The following is an 18,653-nucleotide window of genomic DNA, read 5'->3' as shown; positions in this document are numbered from 1 at the left end:
GCTCTCAGGGTAGGCTGTGGCAGGATTCGGAGGTTGCTGGACCGTGGTTACTTATTTTCTGTTGTCCACCCGTTTTCTGCTTTGATGCACTGCAGAGAGCACAAGCCACGCTTCTCGCCGCACCCCCCTGCATGGCGGGCTATTTACAGGGCATCACAGCACGTCTGCACAGTGGACACGCTCAATGAGCTCACCACTGGTGCACCAAAGGCAGGCGTGTCTGCACCTGTGCAGACCCGGATCGCGCTGAGTGCAGTTCTGGGCAGAAATGCAGCCAAAGGTATCCTACACGTGTGATGCGCTGCTGGCGTTAGACTCATCAGGTAAGAGCATGTGGTTCCCCAGCTAGATTTTCTTTGCTATGCAGCAAAGTCAAACTTCTTCTGCCAAGAATGTGATGCACACCCGTGCTCTGCCGAGTTAAACGCTAACTTTTGAACCAAGCAAAGTAACTAAGAATTCCTCCAGTTTTCAGAATGGAGATATTAAGTCGAGAAACAAGCTGCCCTGTCCACTCATTAACGCAAGATCACTGGTGAAGCATAGTACAGAATTCCTACTCTTTATAGAGACCTATAAACCCGCCTTGGCTTTCATTACTGAAACATGGGCTGACCCTTCGTCTAATCCTGATATTTTGGCAGCTATTCCCAAAGGGTTTGCTATTTATATACACGATCAAGCGTGGAGGCAGCTTAGCTGGTATTTACAGAACCGATATAGCAGTTTCCTGCAACTCTGTACTGTCACTCCACTGTGAAGCAGTTTCTTTTAGTTTTGAAACCACAAAATCCTAGACATTCAAAGGGATCGCCCGCCCGGTCCTAGACCAATTTTCTCTCAGGAGATCAGCAGTCTTCTTGAGGCTAACATTCTATCTAACGACTACACGGTTCTTGGGGAATTTAGTTTTCCTTTAGAGGCTCACCTGGATAACAATACAACTGCACTTCTACAGACGATGTCTGGTCGTGGCCTCACACAAGTGGTGGAAGGGCCCCACACACCGGGCGGGACATACCTAAGGTGGTATCTTTACCAACAATCCATCCATGGGTAATATAAGCACTCTTTCCTTAGCGTGGACAGATCACAGTGCAGTTCTTTTCGATATAAACTACAGAAAGTTAGATCAGGCACCGAAAGCCTTCCCGACCATGACATCCATATGGACTTGAAACAAAATTCAACTGGACCTAGTTGCTAAAATGCTAGAGGATTTGCTACCTGAACACTCTGAGGACCTAGATGCAGCTGTCTTACAATATACATACTGGTTGCATACAGCTGCCAGCTCTTTAGCACCTGTTAAAATGTCAGAGATTAAGAGAAGCAGTATCTCTGCTCCCTGGTTCTCAGAGGACCTTAGGAGACAAACCTGCAGGAGACAGGAGAAAGATGGAGAATAGACTATAATGAAGGAGAGAAGGCCAAATACAAGAAATGTCTGTTTGAGTATAAGGCCATGATTGAAAAGGAAAAAGCTTCCCATGTCACCAGAAAATAGATGCTGCCAAAAACTCCATCAAAGAATTGTTTCAAACTGTCATTAAGTTTACAACAGACATAACCAAAAAACTTACTAACACTAGTCAAGCCTTCTGTAGCATTCTTGCAATTTTTTTCTTTCCTAAAGTTGAACTGGTCCACAATAAGTTTTCAACCCTGTCTCCCACCTCATCCAGCGATATGTCCAATTCAGATTCCACTGCTGAAGGGGAAAGAGAGTTCAGTTCACCTTCTAAAGAGGAGGTTGCAAGACTGATCAAATCCGGATCTCAGCAGGATCCTTGCCCCCCTAGGGTAGCCAAGGTAGCGACTGAAACCATTGCTGCAAAGTTTTTTTTTCTTTTATAACACATTTTATTGGGTTTTACAGAGCAAAGTGAGAACATATAATGCATATGTTTCATACAGAACGCACATGTTTTTGCAGCATTGTACATTATTGCATGGTGGGCATATATATGTTATAGTTACAAGGTACAGATCAGCATCATGTATGACAGCATGAGTAATTAAGAAGAGCATATCTGTACGTCAGTAACTGCGTCTATGAAGCAAACCCTACTTAACTAGGAACTATGAAAAAAAACTCCCTCCCCCCAACAGAAGGATTTGTCAATCCATTGTTAAGCAGAAAAAAGGTGGCCCACTGGAGCTGCGCTTATTAATATTAGGTATTTTGTGTAATTCTGTTTGCCAACGCATTTAATTTGGGATCTTGGGCAATAAAGCCTGCCTGTCACTGCCATTGCTGTTAAGTTAATGGACATGTTTCAATTAATGTTCAAGACTGGTTACTTTCCTTCATGTTGGAAGAAAACTTCTGTGTTTCCTCCAATAAAAAAATTCCCTCAATCCCATGGATCCCAATAATTACCACCCCATCTCCTGTTTACCTTTGTCATCAAAGATCACAGAAATTATTATGAACAAACAACTAGTCGATCACTTCCAAATCAACAATCTCCTGGACTCAACTCAATTTGGTTTCCGTTATGGAGACAGCATTGATTAAAGCCACAGAGGAGATCAGGCTGTCTCTCGACCAGGGAGGAAGAGCGGCCCTTATCCTGCTTGATCTATCAGCAGCTTTTGATACTGTCAGTCATGGGTGGATGATCGATCGCCTAGCTAACATTGGGATCATAGGATCAGCTTGGGATCTGTTAAACTCCTTCCTTCTTGGCCGAGAGCAGTCTGTTCCACTGGGCGAATTTGTTTCACAGCCTTTCTCTCTACCTTGCGGGGTCCTTCAGAGGTCCTCGCTCAGGACTACCCTTTTCAATGTTTGTCACCTCCCTAGCTGATCTCTATAAAATCCTTCGGCTTTCCCTTACCTCCTACGCAGACGACACACAAATTGTCATCTTCCTGGCCAGCGAAGACTATGGCATAGGGGCCAGATTCTGTGACTGTATGCAGGCAGCCAGCGTATGGATGAATAAGAACTGCCTGAAACTAAACTCTGGAAAGCATGAAGTTCTGCTTTTCAGTGCCCAGCCTTCCTTCTGAACCCCTACGCGGTAGCCACAAGAACTGGGCTCACTCCCTACACCAGTCAGGAAAACCCAGTACTTGGGTGTTTTAATCACTGACAATCTGACCTACACTGACCAAGTTAATGCTGTTACCACTTCTACATTGTTCACCGTCAGAACAATAAAGAAGATATTACCCTACATTCCACCTGATGCAGCACTATTATAAAAATAATAATACACAACACATTTGCAAACTGAAAACATGAAAAGCTGAAAGTGCACTTTGCACAGGTTAGACACATGAAACAGAGAGAAGTGAAGTAGGAGCACCATAAAAGCGTTCTTTAATGTGAAATGAAGAAAAACGATATACAAAATAACACTGATACATATAAACAAGTAGTATAAATGAATTTTTAATGCATATGTTGCTTATTAACGTATATTTATGGAATTTTGCTGTTAAAGTGATATGGCAATCCTCATCTGCAGCAGCTGCAGTGAAATCCATGCAGTGAGATCCTTTGTTGGTATGAGAGAAGGAAGGAAACACTAGTAAGGTAGTCTCAGGCATCTGCTTACCGAAGATAACATAGCAGTAGACTTGCGCTACCCGCATCAACCAACAGATTGCTCCAGAGTTAAAAGATAATTGTGATCAGATCATTGGTGCAGTCCCCAGCTCCTCCACTCAGAGCACGCAGTAACCCAGGATTTGTTCTGCGGCTTACCAGCCCAGGGTGGCTGTAATGCAGGTTACCTAGTTTGAGCCACTTACTCCACCAGCCCTGCCACCACAGGCCCCGTCCCTAGCCTGAAGGGCATTGTCATTATTCAGACTGCTTGCTCACCCTCCAGCCGTTCCTGTATCTCCGTCTCCATCCTGGGCAGTTTTGGTGGCACTCACTGATTTGGGTTGTTTGCTGGCTTTCCGTGCTGTTGTACAGAGCAAGAATCCTATGGCTCTTTTGTGGAGACCTCTGACCGGCACTCATTGATAACAACTACTGACTGCATTCGTGATAGTAAGGTATGATGACCAAACACCATCTGGATAAGGCTCATAGCCTATAAGCCTGCTTCCTCCATCCTCTGCATATACACATGTCAAACTGGTTCCTGCAGGAGCGGCTCATTAAGCAGCTAGAGATGAGCTAGCCAGCTGCCATCTTTTTTGCCTACTGTAATGTTGATTTAATGCAAACATGAGGCTTTATGAAATAACTACATGCACTAAAAAACGTTTTTCCTTTTTCTCCTCCAATCTATATCACCATGAAAAGAGATAGTTCTTTTGTGAGCATAGGTCAAAATATTGTGATTGCTACAGAATTATACCGCCTTTTTGGGAAATTGAGTCTGTCAGTTACAGAATTGTTTTCTTATGTTTGGATGTCGTAACAACAACCGTTTTGATAGTGAACTTTTTTCCACTAAGCTTGTCAAGATTACTTTAACTTTTAGGAGTTCCACTGAAGACAATGGAGTGGATCAGAGCCAATAATGGCTGTTATAGGCCTTCTGCTTCCACTTTCCAATATTATTCATTGTATTTCTCTTGTTTAATAGATACCATTCTACCCTCAATGAGTAGAATGTTATCATAGCTTTAAGAACTTAAACTCTCTGAAGCAGGCTATGGTGCTATATAATACGTGTTACTTCTTTGAAATAAAATACCGATTGTATGACCTATGATTTAATTGTCTGAGCGTTACCTCATTAAATAAATAGCTAGTTATACAATGTTTCAGAAATTAAAATGAAATCTAAAACCTGGTGGGGATACATCCTTTTCAGAAAACATGAATGAAGCCCAACCCCATGGTTCAAAAGAGTGTAGTGGCACAAAGTGGAGTTCAGTGGAGTAAAGTGTTGCACAGTTCAGTGTTGTGGAGTGTAGTGTCGTGCAGTAGAGTGGCGGAGAATCTCCTAGAGTGTAGTGTTGTATAGGGGAGTATTATTATTTGTGAGAAAACAGTGCATAGTAGAGTGGCAAGTTATAGTTAGTGTTATCTGGTTAGCAAGTGTGTAACATGGTGCACTACTTATAATTGATGGTTGTGGATAAATTGTAAACAAAAGTTATAACTATAATTGTAGAATTTTTAAAGTTTGTGTAGTTTAAGCTTGGTTTGTATAGAAAAAAAGTTTTTCTAACTATAACTAAGCTTTAATCCCTTTTTGTTGTTCTGATACACGTATTTATGTATACTTGATATCTCTTTCTGGTTTAATTTTGAAGACTAAACCTTTTAATCCTCTTTACTTGTTTTCCATGTTTTATAGTCCCATCCTTTCACTGATTTTGTAGCCCTTCACAACTTTGCCAGTGTGTTTTTCTATGGAGGAGGCCAAAACTGATCACAGGATGCGACAATCTTTCTTACCAATGTGGGATGAATTGAAAACAATCAATTCTATATCAATACCACTGTCAATAGAAACCATTACTGTACTGAATATTTTGCTTAGAATCACCCTTGCTGCTCCAGATTTTTATGCATTTTATTGTACTGAAAGAACATATTCTTAAACTGTGTAATAGAAAAGCTGTGACTCTGAGTCACATAAACAATTTCGGCAGTCTTGACTTCCACTTTCTCACACAGAATTACGTGTATGTTTGTTTACTCATTGGCCTCAGTGTGTTCACCAAAAAAGTGAAACCAATCTCAAAACTTTGACTGGTATGTGCTGCTAGATTTACAATCTTATATAGCTATCATCGGTTGTGGCTCCTCCGCTACGGCTCCAGCAGCCAAAAAGAAAAGAAAAATGAAACGATAATAAACCGTGGTTTATTATTTTTTTATTTTGTGTCTTAGAGGCGGGGCCACAGGGATAACAGCACCCATGGGGATTGGTATGCACTGTTATCAGTGTGCATGACTGTTTAGCCAACCGTCTCAGGCCGGCCAAACAGTCAGGCATGTTCTCCACCCAGACTGCATTACTGCCTAGGTGGAGAACATGCCCAGTCCCTCGCTGAGCGCCAAAAAATGGCACTCAGACCAATCACAACGCTGCGTTGCACCGTTGTGATTGGCTCAGGGGAGCCTGGCTGTGAGGAGCCTTGGTGCTTCCAGACAGAGCCATGTTCACTACCAGCTATGTTAATCAACAGAAGGATGAGCGCTTTGGTGTGTTACTTGATTACTTGTTGGACACCACCCTTGCATGACTGGAAACCTTACAACACTCTATCTGAAGGGAAAGCACCCAACATGGATGGTGTGGCCACTGAATTCTACTACGAATATGCTGAAAATGTTTCTCCCTGGCTGTCAGCTCTATTTGAGGGAGCAAAGGAGCGGGGTATTGTACCCCCACCCTACGAGGGTCAGCTATTACCGTTCTTCATAAGCCTTGTAAGTCAGCAGAAAAGTGCGCGTCTTACAGAATGCTCTCTTATAAAAATAGATACCAAGATTCTGCCAAAAGTTATAGCGAAGAGGCTGCAGCCTTATATGAGGGGACTGGTTTTATCTGAGCAAGCAGGCTTTATTCTGGGTAGCTCAACATCTGATAACTTGAGTACATTCTTCTCTCTCACTCACCAGATCGACCCAGCCCTGCCTATTGTTGCACTTCTATCAGATACTCACAAAACATACAATTTCTTATTAAGGTCATATGTGTTAGCAGTACTTGATGAATGGGCATGGACTAGGGCCTTGTAGGTTGGATTTCATTATTATATAATGCACCCAGTAACCGGATAAGGATAAATGATAATTTTTCCCCATTCAGATCGAGAGAAGTACGAGACAGGGATGTCCTCTGTCCCAGGTCCTTTTTGGGTTTGCAACTGAGCCTCTGATTACTATACTAAAGGAGCAGCACTCCCACAGATAGCCTTGGACAGCTGGGAAAAGTTATCTATTATCCTGGTGTGCAGATGATATCACATGCTGTGTTACAAATCCTTGTGGCAATCTTCGTTTGATATTAAGGGAATTTTTACGATTTGGCCAATTCTCTGGGTTGATGATTAAATTGTGTAAATCCCAGGAGATTCCCATCACCCTGAACCCTACCGAACCCAACTTTGAGTTACCTCAGATTGGTGTGAGCATCCGGTTAGATACCTGGGTGTAAAAGTTCATAAAATGCAGATCTAGTCCTTAAAGAGAATTATAGACCTGGTAGTAATGAAGATACTGATACCGGTCACCAGATGAAAAAGATGTACATTGGGAGAGTTCTTTCCTGAATTTATGATTGTACCCCCAGCTCTCTACTAGCCTTAACTCAGGTACTAGCAACTGCTAATCCTTAAGGCCTAATCACCAGATTTTAAAGTGCCATAGGTGAGTCTTGAAAGATGACAGAAACAGCGACTAGGAATCGGTGAAGTGTAAACCTAGTGGTGGAAACCTCTAGCTCTAAATGGCACTATTGCTGACCCCATAATGGGAACATTTATAGTTGACGTAGATTAATTCACTTTAAATTTCCGCATAGGGGAGTGGCCAAGATGGCTAGCTGGGGCTGGGTGGTGGGGGTGCCTACTGGGGGTACAATTGCTGTGACAGGAGGCTGTCGTGAGCATCACCTTAGCCTGAGGGGGGAGGTGGCGGCTGGAATTGCAGAGAGGCTGAATCGGGAGTTGACCACTGACACAGTGAGATACTGTGGGTGGAGCACAGAACTCCTGGTGCCGCAGGTGGATGGAAGCGAAGGTGGTCAGCCCCTCCAGGGCATCGGGAGAGCCGAGTCTTATCCCGGCGTGTGGTGGAGGCTGGGAGCACCAGTGAACTGTTGGCCACAGCGATTTGACGGGGAGGTTATCCTGGATGCTTGGCCCACACCGGAGCAGTGAGGTCAGTTTTCCAAGGCGGTGAGGGAGACTGATGGGACGTTAAGCCCCCCGCCAGGGTCTCGGGGGTGAATCAGACAAAGGAAGGGGGTGTTTGTTCGTGCCGACTGGGCCCCCTGCACCCGCTTGTGAGAGCTGGACTGCTGGAGGCAAATCGGTGGGCAGAAGCAGGTGGCTCGCACAGGTGAGAAAAGGCCTGCTCTGGTGTGTGGTGGTCCAGGCTGAGGCGGTGAGTTATAGAGGCCGTCCCAGAGGCCTGGCTTAAATGGGAGCAGTGCTCGCCACCCTGAGCTGGTGAAGGGGGTGATCTGGTGAAGGGATCAACTTAAAGGCCCTGAGCACCTGCTGCATGGTGTGTGTTGAGGTGGGGGTCCTCACAGAGGCCTGAAGCGCACAGGACTAGCATTTCCCCCTACGGGCCTTCAACGCCAGTTGCCCTTGGTTCATTTACATGCAGGGAGTGGCTAAGAAAGGTGCTAACAATAGCTCCTGTTCTCTTCAGACCCCCCAAAATGGCCTCAATGCCCTGCGGAGAAGGACGCCTCCATCAATGATCTTCTAGGCATATCTAGCCCCAAGAAAAATGAAGTGCGCTCTGACTCTGCCAAGAACTTCTGCCAGTGATGTGACCCCAGCTGCGGACGCAGCCAGCGCAGAGGAACTGGACACTTGCAATTTTTTGGAGCAGCTGTTTGGTACCCTGCGGGATGATTTCACAGCCCTGCCGCAGGAAGTAGCCACAGACATTACAACCCTCAAAACTGATTTATCTGAGCTGGGGGACAGGGTAGATGCCCTGGAAAGAACGGGGACGGTAGAAAGGAAGAACACCAATACCACGCAAGTGAGCTGCTGGAGCTGAGGGACAGGAACGAGGAGCAGTGCTACTGTATGGAGGAACTGGAAAACAGGTCCAGACTCTCAAACATTTGCATCAAGGAAGTTCCACTTCAGGCGTATGCGGGGAGACTGGAGGATCTAGTGGTGCGGCTCATCAAGCAGGTGGCACCTGAGTTACGAGATAAAGACATCCCTCTAGATGGCACCTACAGGGTTGGATGCCCAGCCGCAGGGCCGGGACGGCCACAGGGCATCTACTCCTACACACAAAAGGAGAAGATCATGGCAGCGACACGAGACATGTCTGTTATATCTTTCAAAGGGATGCAGGTTGGAATCTTCGAGAACCTCCCTCCGTTTACCCTCCAAAGTCGCAGGGCTTTGCGGCCGGCCACAACCTTTTTGAGGGCGAAAGGTATTCGCTCTAAGTGGGGCCACCCTTTTCAGCTGACCTTCATATGGAACCAAGAAACACATGTGGTGTGCACGCTGGAAGAGGTGAGGTCTGTCCTGGGCTCCGACATGTCCTCAGATGGCGAGCCCAAACGGCACGCAAAGGAGACAGGCAGCTCGGGCTGGGAGCAGATCACGACGCCGGCGACGGTGACGAAGCCATCCGGCTCCAAAAGTAACAAGGAAAGGGAGGCGCTCCCGCACCAGCTCCATCAACGTGAGGAAGTGTCGGAAGCTGGAGACTCGTAGACCCATGAGGGGGCTTGTTTGGCGACTCTTGCATTACTTCACCGGGTAAGGAGGGAGTCTCCATCTGGCCTGGCGGGGCCTCCACCTTTATCTTGGGCCAGAAACATGGAGACGGCTGGAAGCCAGGCTGACAGACCCACCTTACCTAGTGACGCCCTTTTCCCAGCTAGGGGATCATTGTTATAAAATTGGTTTATTTTTTATTGTTCTATTTGACTGGGTCCCCCACTCTCTCCCCGTCCCGCCTACCAGATGGACTCTTGCTGTATACTTAGGGGGGTATGATACAATGCTGTCCTAATGGCCACCCACTGTTTGCAATGGAAGAAGCAGCTCTGTGGGAGTGCTCTCACCGCCCCAGGTTTGTCCTCACTTCTCACTGCCTTGCACCTCTGTGGGATCGGGGTGTTCATTGGGAGAGCTGGAGTTTGGTGGGCTCCCTCCTAGTGGGTGACTGCGAGAGGCCCCTAATACTTTCTCAACTGCACCCTCTGGGGATTGTACTTATAATTCGGTTTTGGTAGGTTTCTTTTTCTTTATCTGCTTGACAGCCCCTTTCTTCTCTCATCAAGGTGCCCTTTCAGCTACACTCCCAGGCTCACTACTCTGGGGGTTTGGTGATCTGCGCACAGGCTAGCTACACATACTACAGATATGCATGAACACCTTCTTAAGATATTGAGCCTCAATGTTAGAGACCTTAACGCCCCGGCGAAGCGGATGACATTGCTTACATTTCTCAGGGAAACTAAATGTGATGTGTGCCTATTGCAAGAATCTGTTGCACATAGACTGGATCCGCTTCAGGTCAAGGTGGTTCGATCGTCAATATTTTTCCTCCATCCCGGGAAAACTGGTGGGGTGGCCCTTTTGTTTGCAACACATTTTCAGGCAAAAGTTTTTTCAACTCACTCTGAAGTCCCGGGCCGGCTGCTATCTCTGCTGGGTGAGGTTGGGAATCACACCCACACTATGGCTTAAATATATGCACCCACCAATTCACAGGAAGCCTTCCTTAGAAATACTCTGGCCAAGGTCTTGGCTTCCAAGGATGAGGAATTAGCAATAGGAGGAGTCTATAACATAGTACATGACTCTCGGATGGATAGATCAGCATCAAGAGTGTGGAGGGCCGGGGCGTTCTCGGAATCCATGCAGAACTGATTGGCAGAAGTCAGATTGGTGGAGAAATGACACTTGCGTAAACCCTCTGCTAGAGAGTACACCTTTTTCTCAGCAGTACACCATACCTGTGCCAATTTAGACCTCTTTCTGACTTGTCGCAGGTTACGGTAGAGGCAGAGATAGGAGTGGTGGCGTTGTCGGACCACTCCCCTCCCACGCTCTCATTGAGATTACCACGGGGCCCAGCTCCTCAAAGGGGGTTACGATTGAACCACAGATTACTCACATACGTCCCTAATGTTAAGGAGATTTGGAAATCCATTTATGATTTTCTGGACGTAAATGACGATGGCTCCACACCAGTCACACTACAGTGAGATACACTAAAGGCAGTCCTCCGGGGACAGATCCTTGCTATCCCTGCTAGACTAAACAAAGAAACGAAGGCCAAGTGGGAACAACTAGAGGGTATGATTAAAGATTTACAGGGGGTTCACCAACGCACAGGTTCTACTCAGGCCAGGCATCATCTTACTGTGGCGCGGAAACAAATGAAGGCACTGGACATTGACCGAGCGGAATTTACTCTCCTGCACACCAGGCAGAAGTATTATGAAGGAGGAAATAAGGCAGGTAGGTTGCTAGCACACAAACTGCGAGGTCAGGTGGACCAACATCGGGTTGTGGAAGTTGAGGGTCTGGAAGTGGGGGATTGCGGTTGGATGACCTTATAGCGTGCAAATTGGAGCGGTTCTACTCCTCTCATTACACTGCGGAAACAATGGACGAGGCGGCGGCCATGAACTATGTCACAGGAGCCCCTGTGAATCTACTCCCAGACTTAGAAGCGGCCAAAATGGACGTTGATGTTAGTCCCGAGGAGGTACTCCGTGCAATTTGGAAACTTCCTATTGGCAAAGCCCCCGGGAATGAAGGCTTCACCTCTGAATTTTATAAAAATGTTTGCGCTTGCCCACACCCCCCTCCTTGCCCGCCTTTACAACCCGTTCAGCGAAACCGGGTGCCTTATGCCGTCCATGCAGATGGCCACGATCTTAGTTCTCCCGAAGCTGGGCAAGGATCCGAGGAGATGTGCCTCGTACCGGCCTATCTCCCTACTAAACGTCAACGTAAATGTTTTTTACCAGTGTGCTCGCTGCTCACTTGGTGCCTTATATGCCAGGCCTCATTGACCCAGATGAGTCAGGGTTCATCCCTGAGAGGAGTTGTAGTGATGGAACTAAGAGACTTTGCCACATTCTCGACAAATCACAGCGCTACCATGTACCAGTCCTGCTCCTGTTGGTGGACGCTGAAAAAGCCTTTGACAGGGTACACTGGCCCTACTTGCAGGCAGTACTTGCTAGATTTGGGCTAGGGGGAGCTTTCAACACTGGGTTAGCTGCAACTGTGTACCCCCGGAGGCCAAGGTCTGGGCGAATGGAACCTCGTTCTGCCTATTTAGGGTCTCCCAGGGAACTTGACAAGGGTGTCCCCTGTCCCCTTTATTATGTACGCTCTATATGGAGCCTTTTGCATAGCGCATTCGCCAGCACACTGGTATCTCTGGGATTCACATAGGAGACAGGGAACACTAAATATCACTTCACGCAGAGGATGTGCTAGAGTCTGACGCAACCATTCACATCCCTGCCCCCCCTTTTATAGGAACTGGCAGAGTTTGACAAGGTGTCAGGCTTTAAAGCCAACGTGCATAAAACGCAGGCTCTTAGCCTGACGATCCCTGGGGAAGACCGGTCACGACTGTCAGGCACGTTTCCCTTTGAGTGGGCCTCTGATGGGGTGACATATCTGGGCCTTCACATCTTCTCCACACTTGAGCGTATGGCTCAAGAAAACTGTGCCAGCCTACTTACCATGACGAGATCGGAGCTCTCGAATTGGGTAGCATACACATTGTCCTGGTTGGGTAGACTGGCGGCGGTTAAAATGATCCTACTTCCCTGGATTTTATATGTCGTGTAGATGCTGCCTCTACAACCTCCTCCCTTGGTGTTGTCCAAACTACAACATCTTATAAATGATTTTGGATGTGGTGAAAAGAAAGCTTACGTGGCCTGTAACCAGATGTATCTTAAACAAAAGGATGGGGAGTTGGGTGCTCAACACCTAGAAAGGTAGTATCAGGCAGCCCAACTTCGCTACATGATAGAATGGTACAGAACGGCATCCGAAAAGCACTGGTGTTTCATCGATAGATCAGTTGCCGGGATCCATGTGTGGAAAGTGCCTTGGCACCCAAAAAAATACTGCCCTGTCAGAGTGTATTTCTCCCCCATAACTAGGGCAACAGTGGGGGCTTGGGATAAAGTGCAGGAAAAGAGACACCTCTCCACGCAGACATCTCCTCTGACCCCTTTTATAGGCCATACGGAATTCCCTCCGGCATTACATGGGGACAGTTGAGTTAAGTGGCAAGAAGCTAACCTCAAGAGACTAGGAGACCTCTTCGATGAGGAGAGAGTAATGGACTTCACACAGCTCCATTCCGGGTATGACCTATCCACTGATGCCTACTGGCAATACATTGCCCTGAAACATTGGGTCACACAGCCCCACATAAGCCCCCATGCTAGCCACCCACTAACAGAGTTCGGAAAATGGTTTGTCACATGCCTGCTTTCAGACATATATACTTTTCTCATTGCACATTTACACCACTCTAAATCCCCAGCGCAGGTGGGAGAATGAATTTGAGGGTGAATTCTCATGCAGCTTTGCCGGTAATTAAATGTTCCTCAAAGTTGCCCATTATTGGTATTACACTCCGGTGAGGGGTCTGCGGTGGAGGATAGGCGGGGACCCACTGTGCTGGAGACAATGTGGACAGGAGGGCACCTTAACACGTTTACTGTGGGGCTGCCCAAAAATCCAGCAGTTTTGGTCAGCCGTCCTATCGGACATCGATAACATCTATGAGACGGAGCTGCCTAGATTCTCAAGATACATATTGTTGGCTTACCTAACATTCTGACTTACCCCCTAAGGTCTTGTCGTGGAAGAGCTATTGCTTTGGCCTTGGGGTCAGCCAAGCAAATTCTTTTATCCCAGTGGGGCACAAGGGCAGTGCCGACCCACTTGGACTTGGAGTACAAAATGTGGAAACTTGTGTGTATGGAAAAACTGACAGCAGGAGCCACGTGCATGCTGCAGCGTTTTGATAGAACATGGGGCTCAACCATCAAATTCCAAGTGAGCGAGTATTTCAAACCTACATGTCCAGTATTCCTACGCATGCTTTCCTCACTCAGGCGGTCCATACTGAGGAGTATTTTGTTTAACCATGTTATACAAGGCACAGACCTAGGAGTAACTCACTGAAATGTGGCAACCCTTCTGTTTGGCTGTTGAGCTCTCTCCTTCCCCATTTCTTACTTATAATTTGTCCCTCTTCTATTCTTCTCCATTCTCATTTCTGAAGAGTTATTATTCTCCTCCGCCCTATGTATGTAGGTGGTTGCTGTTGTTCTCTGTTCTTGAAAATCAATAAAAAGATTTAAACAATAAATTTCTGCATTGAATATATTTAGGCTTTCCTGTTTTCAGTTTCTATTTTTGGTAAATTCTGGTGTTTTTTTTCCAGTGATTTCAATACCTTAAAAAAGCAATGGTAATCAGTGGTTACACAGAAACAGTGATATTCCGGTGTTTATGGAACGTCTTGCTTTTATTATTGCTTGTTTTATGCACTGTTAGCGCATGGTACATAGGCAGTGTAAGTATAGAGTATATGAGGTCCAAATAGATTTTTGCAAATTAAACTTATTGTAGTACACCATGCAATACTTCTTCAGTGAGCTTTTGGTCATGTGCGCTCGCTCTTTTCTTCCCATGTAAACTTCTGTGAAAAGGCTCTCTCAACATTGGCACTTGAGATGGGCAACGCCAAAACAGCCAGTACACAATTTGTTAACTCTGTCCACTGACATAGCTTTCCATGCCAATACTGGTCCACTTGAAGATTGCGATTCTCAGGGCTTGTTGTGCAACATTTGCGGTGATCTGGGTGCTTATGCCCTGAGAGTTATTGAAGCGGTCAAAAATGAAGTAGTACTTTTGATACTACGGAGGAAATTCCCATTTACAGAAGCGATCTAGATCTTGAACAGAGTACCACAGCGAGGTTTCATTGACTTCAAATGTCATGGTTGGCGAAGGGACATTTCTATGCATCATTGGAAGCCATTTCTCATACATTGTAAACTAAAAGTTCCTGAATTGCTCTTCACCATTGCTTTGCTTACCAAGTGGCAAGTACTCTAATCTGGGACATTTTGCAGTGCCAAAATCACTAAATGTGTCGCCCAGCCTACTCTCAAGAAGATGTTTCACATCTACACCAATAATGCTGAACACTTGGCAGACAAGGGTGTTTTCAGACTCTAGTTTTTTCTATTATGTCTACTACAGCAGTTATGTTTTCCTGTAAAAATCTAAGAATGCAGTAGAGTGTACCTTTTTCACATCACTATCAATATGTGACCAAAGATCCTCACATTTCTTGCCTTTGGCATCATCACTCAGCAACAATTCTGTAAACGTGTGCCACATGGATCATATAGCATTCATAGCCCCTTGGACTGAGACCCATCAGCTAAGGGACACAGTTGAGATGGCTCTTTCTTTGATGCCGCACAAAGCACGAAATGATAAATATTTGCATTTTAGTTCCTGTGCATGAGAAAACTGTGCACCAGAATGGACTAAAAAGTCAATAGCATTCCTCATTGTAAAGATGTTTTCAGCATATCATCTAGCAAGTGGCATGGATCTCTTACAGGGAAGCACTTCAGCTCAGGTATCGATTTTAACAGGCCATCACACAACTTTTTCATATACATAGCTGAATCACTGCAAATACTAACAATATAACTCCAATCTTTGTTGAACTTTGAAAGAACCTTTTTTGCAGACTATTCCAAGTGACACTGCATTCCATGTTTTCCAAAAGTCTGGTGTCATGTTTTAACCACTATCCCAGATGCTTGGTGATAGCGCTCTTTTCACATATACTTGTCACTATACCTTGCATTGAATATTTGAAGCCTGAGGTGTTGGCAATTCGCCTACTATAAATACGACTCACTAGAAACTGGGGGCTGATGTATTAAGGGTTTTTACCCACTCTCTGTGGGTAAATGTGATGATACATATTAGGAAAGAGTCTTATGAAGCCAGCCATTTCATCTATCAGTGAAAGAGTCCAACGCTGTCAAAATATCAAATATGTTTTTGATATTTCCTGATTCTATACAGTTTATAAAATAATTAAACAAGACATAAAACATGCTTCTAAACCCTGCATCTTTAGAAAAAAGACCACAAAACTGAAAAAAACAAAAGGGAGAAGAAGCAATATTTTAGTGGCATCCCTAAACAACAAAACTCAAGCAGAATGTTAGCCCAGACTTTTGTACTGCTAGCTTGTATAACAAAGTTACATTGTATTGGCCCCTTGAGGAAGAACAAAAATGACTCTTTCCCTCTCTTTTTCCTTTCTTTGAATGGCATTTAGTTTGTGGTTATGCAGGTGTTTATATGTTTTCACTGGTGAGGGCTATTTCTCTTTCATTGGGGTTTTATCAGTTATTATACGTTTAAACCTAAAACCGTACAGCCTAAAAATATTGTACCCCGGTTGGCCTTGAGCAATTGGGCTGGATGTAGCACAACCTTCTCCAGATATTTTCACTTATCATGTGCATGTCAACAGATTCTGGATTACTGGTACCAAATCTTTAGAACCCTCTCTAAAATAATAAACCATCTGCTGACTATCTCCGCTCCTTGCCCTGTGGTAATATGATGTGGTAGAGGCCCCATACCCAAAGAGATAGATTAGCTTTCAGATTTAATATATTGTAATGAAACTGTGGACATCTACTTTTCTAGCCTACCTTCTACATTTAGGCCCAAGGATATCTATATGATGAAAGACCCGCCCCTCATTTCTCTAAATGTCTGGATTTCATCTGACCTATGTCCCAACCACATTGTATTCAATTATAGAGAAGGTGTATACAGAAGGAAAATTCCTTAGTCTTAACAGTAAGGATTTTGATGCTTCAGCATCATGGACAGAAGTTGGTACTGATTGAAACATCTCCAAATAGAATTAATCATCATGTAATATATGTAATCATGTTCTGTACATGTTATTTAACATGGTATGACTTTTAAAATGTGTAGACTGTGATCTTGGTTGACCTATGTTTGTGTTGTAATTGTTTTAGAAGAAAGAAAAACTGAATTAGATCGCACAAAGAATAAAAGAATAATAAGGGGTCTGTCATACTGATTTTGTTTGGGTAGTACTGAAAGGTCTCCCACATATTCTTGTTGTTGTGGATGTCCTTTCCTCAAATCGCAAAAGTGTTGTGTGAGTTGGTGCCCCAGAAATATAGGTCAGCTGTCGGGCATCTTTGAATAACTTTTATACATTAATTTATTTTCTGTACAAGAAAAAATTATTTAGGGCCACAATGAATCCTCCAGACCATTGTATCAGTGACTTGGATAGCATAAGCATTGGATCGCCTTTACTTGTTATTTTCAGTAAGTCAAAGAAAAGGTATCAGAACGGATAGCCTCACTTTGCCCTTTATTGTTGAACATATCTTAGATTTATCTCTAGCAGTTTGCTTTGTTTATGTTTAATATATTTGACCTGTACCTTTTTTCACATAGCAAATGCTGATTCTGTTTTGTTGTCAAGTAATAGTTATAGTTTGTAGAACTACACTATATACATAGATTAAATAACAAATAAAACGTTATATAAAAATACACTAGAGGCAGTACAAGAGCGGAGCATTTCTGGATTTGGAACCTTTTCTTGTTAATAGGATCGTTGGAAGGTTCTATTAGAAAGAATATGACCTGCAGATAAACTGACTTTTGATACTAATTGGAAGATGCGAATAACCAATTAATTATATGTTGTTTAAATGTAACTTAAATCTCTCTGCAGGTGTTTTACGGTGGCTTTCATGGTGACACTTCGGAAACATACCTGGTAGGCAATGTGGATAAAAGTGGTCAGAAATTAGTGGAGGTTGCAAGAAGATGCCGAGATGAAGCAATTGCAGCCTGCAGACCAGGGGCACCCTTTTCTGTCATTGGAAACACAATCAGGTAAACCACAATGGCAAATAGGGAGTTGACAGGGTGGCCAACAGTTATTGGGAGTTTGGTGTGCTGTGATTCAGAAGGAGCAGTTGTGCCAGGTATCAGTATCTGAGCTGCCAGGTTATATTGCTAATATCTGAGCAAAAACGTTTTCTTATGTAAAAATGATAAGTGTTCTGAGGACAGCGTAAAACAACGTAGGAATACTCGGATATTAGTGTTAGCAGCACTTTCCGTAGACTTTGTAGTTACATTTGATTTTAGAGCAGTGCACAGTGCCAACCAGTAGCTTGTAGGTAGTAAGCTACAGAACATATTCCTACCCTAGTGTGTCCATTGGTTAAAAGCAAGTAACTTGATATTTGGTGAGCAGTCATGCTTTTAACTGTTTTGGAAGCAATTACATATTCTGAATGTTTCGTAGCCTGGGGAAGATAAGGACGATTTTAGACAGAAACATGATACTAGTGACCTCTACCTGGGCTCTGACTATAGAACTTGTGGCTGCCTCGGCTCTGAGTAAAGGACTAGCTGTGATGCCCTACTACTCAGCGCCACCACACTGCACCTCCCCCGACCAAGCAAAGATGCCTTCCCACACAACAGTGTTGCGCTGCACCTCCCCTACACCTCCTTCCCTCTTGAATCATCACGGTCCTTCACCATCACCCTTCCCCCCAACCTTTCTACCACAGCAACCCAAAACTTCAAACATAAACTGATTAAGCAACACCCTGAAGTACTCATCGAGGACTTCTACCACAACACCTATAAATGTGCTAAGAAAACAGACCTCATTTTCTTCACCACCTGTCCTGCGAAATGGACTGCAACCCCAGCACAATACTTACACATTACTTACACATTACTGAAACCACTAACACTCCACATGGACGCAAATTAAACAATCTCTAACTCACCCATGTTTAAAGGCAAAGCCACCACGACCATCTCCAAAAACGGGACCATCATGATACAAGTAAATTATGATGCCAACCTACGAACTTTTTAATCCATATTCCCCATGA

The 18,653-nt window shown here is 44.6% G+C and overlaps 1 protein-coding gene across 2 annotated transcripts in view; it reads left to right on the top strand.

The window, feature by feature from the left end:
• METAP1D (methionyl aminopeptidase type 1D, mitochondrial) overlaps positions 1-18,653 on the top strand; it is a 1,009,135-nt gene that overhangs the window by 756,553 nt on the left and 233,929 nt on the right. For both annotated transcript variants that reach the window (XM_085645294.1, XM_085645295.1), the window contains exon 8: positions 17,468-17,631. In XM_085645294.1, the coding sequence (XP_085501420.1) occupies positions 17,468-17,631 (164 nt within the window). The remainder of the gene's footprint in view (positions 1-17,467; positions 17,632-18,653) is intronic.

Source organism: Triturus cristatus, chromosome 3_1 (assembly GCF_964204655.1).
Source record: "Triturus cristatus chromosome 3_1, aTriCri1.1, whole genome shotgun sequence".
Lineage (NCBI taxonomy): Eukaryota > Metazoa > Chordata > Amphibia > Caudata > Salamandridae > Triturus > Triturus cristatus.
Note: the sequence above shows the minus strand (reverse complement) of the source record. Positions and strands in the feature narration are given on the sequence as shown.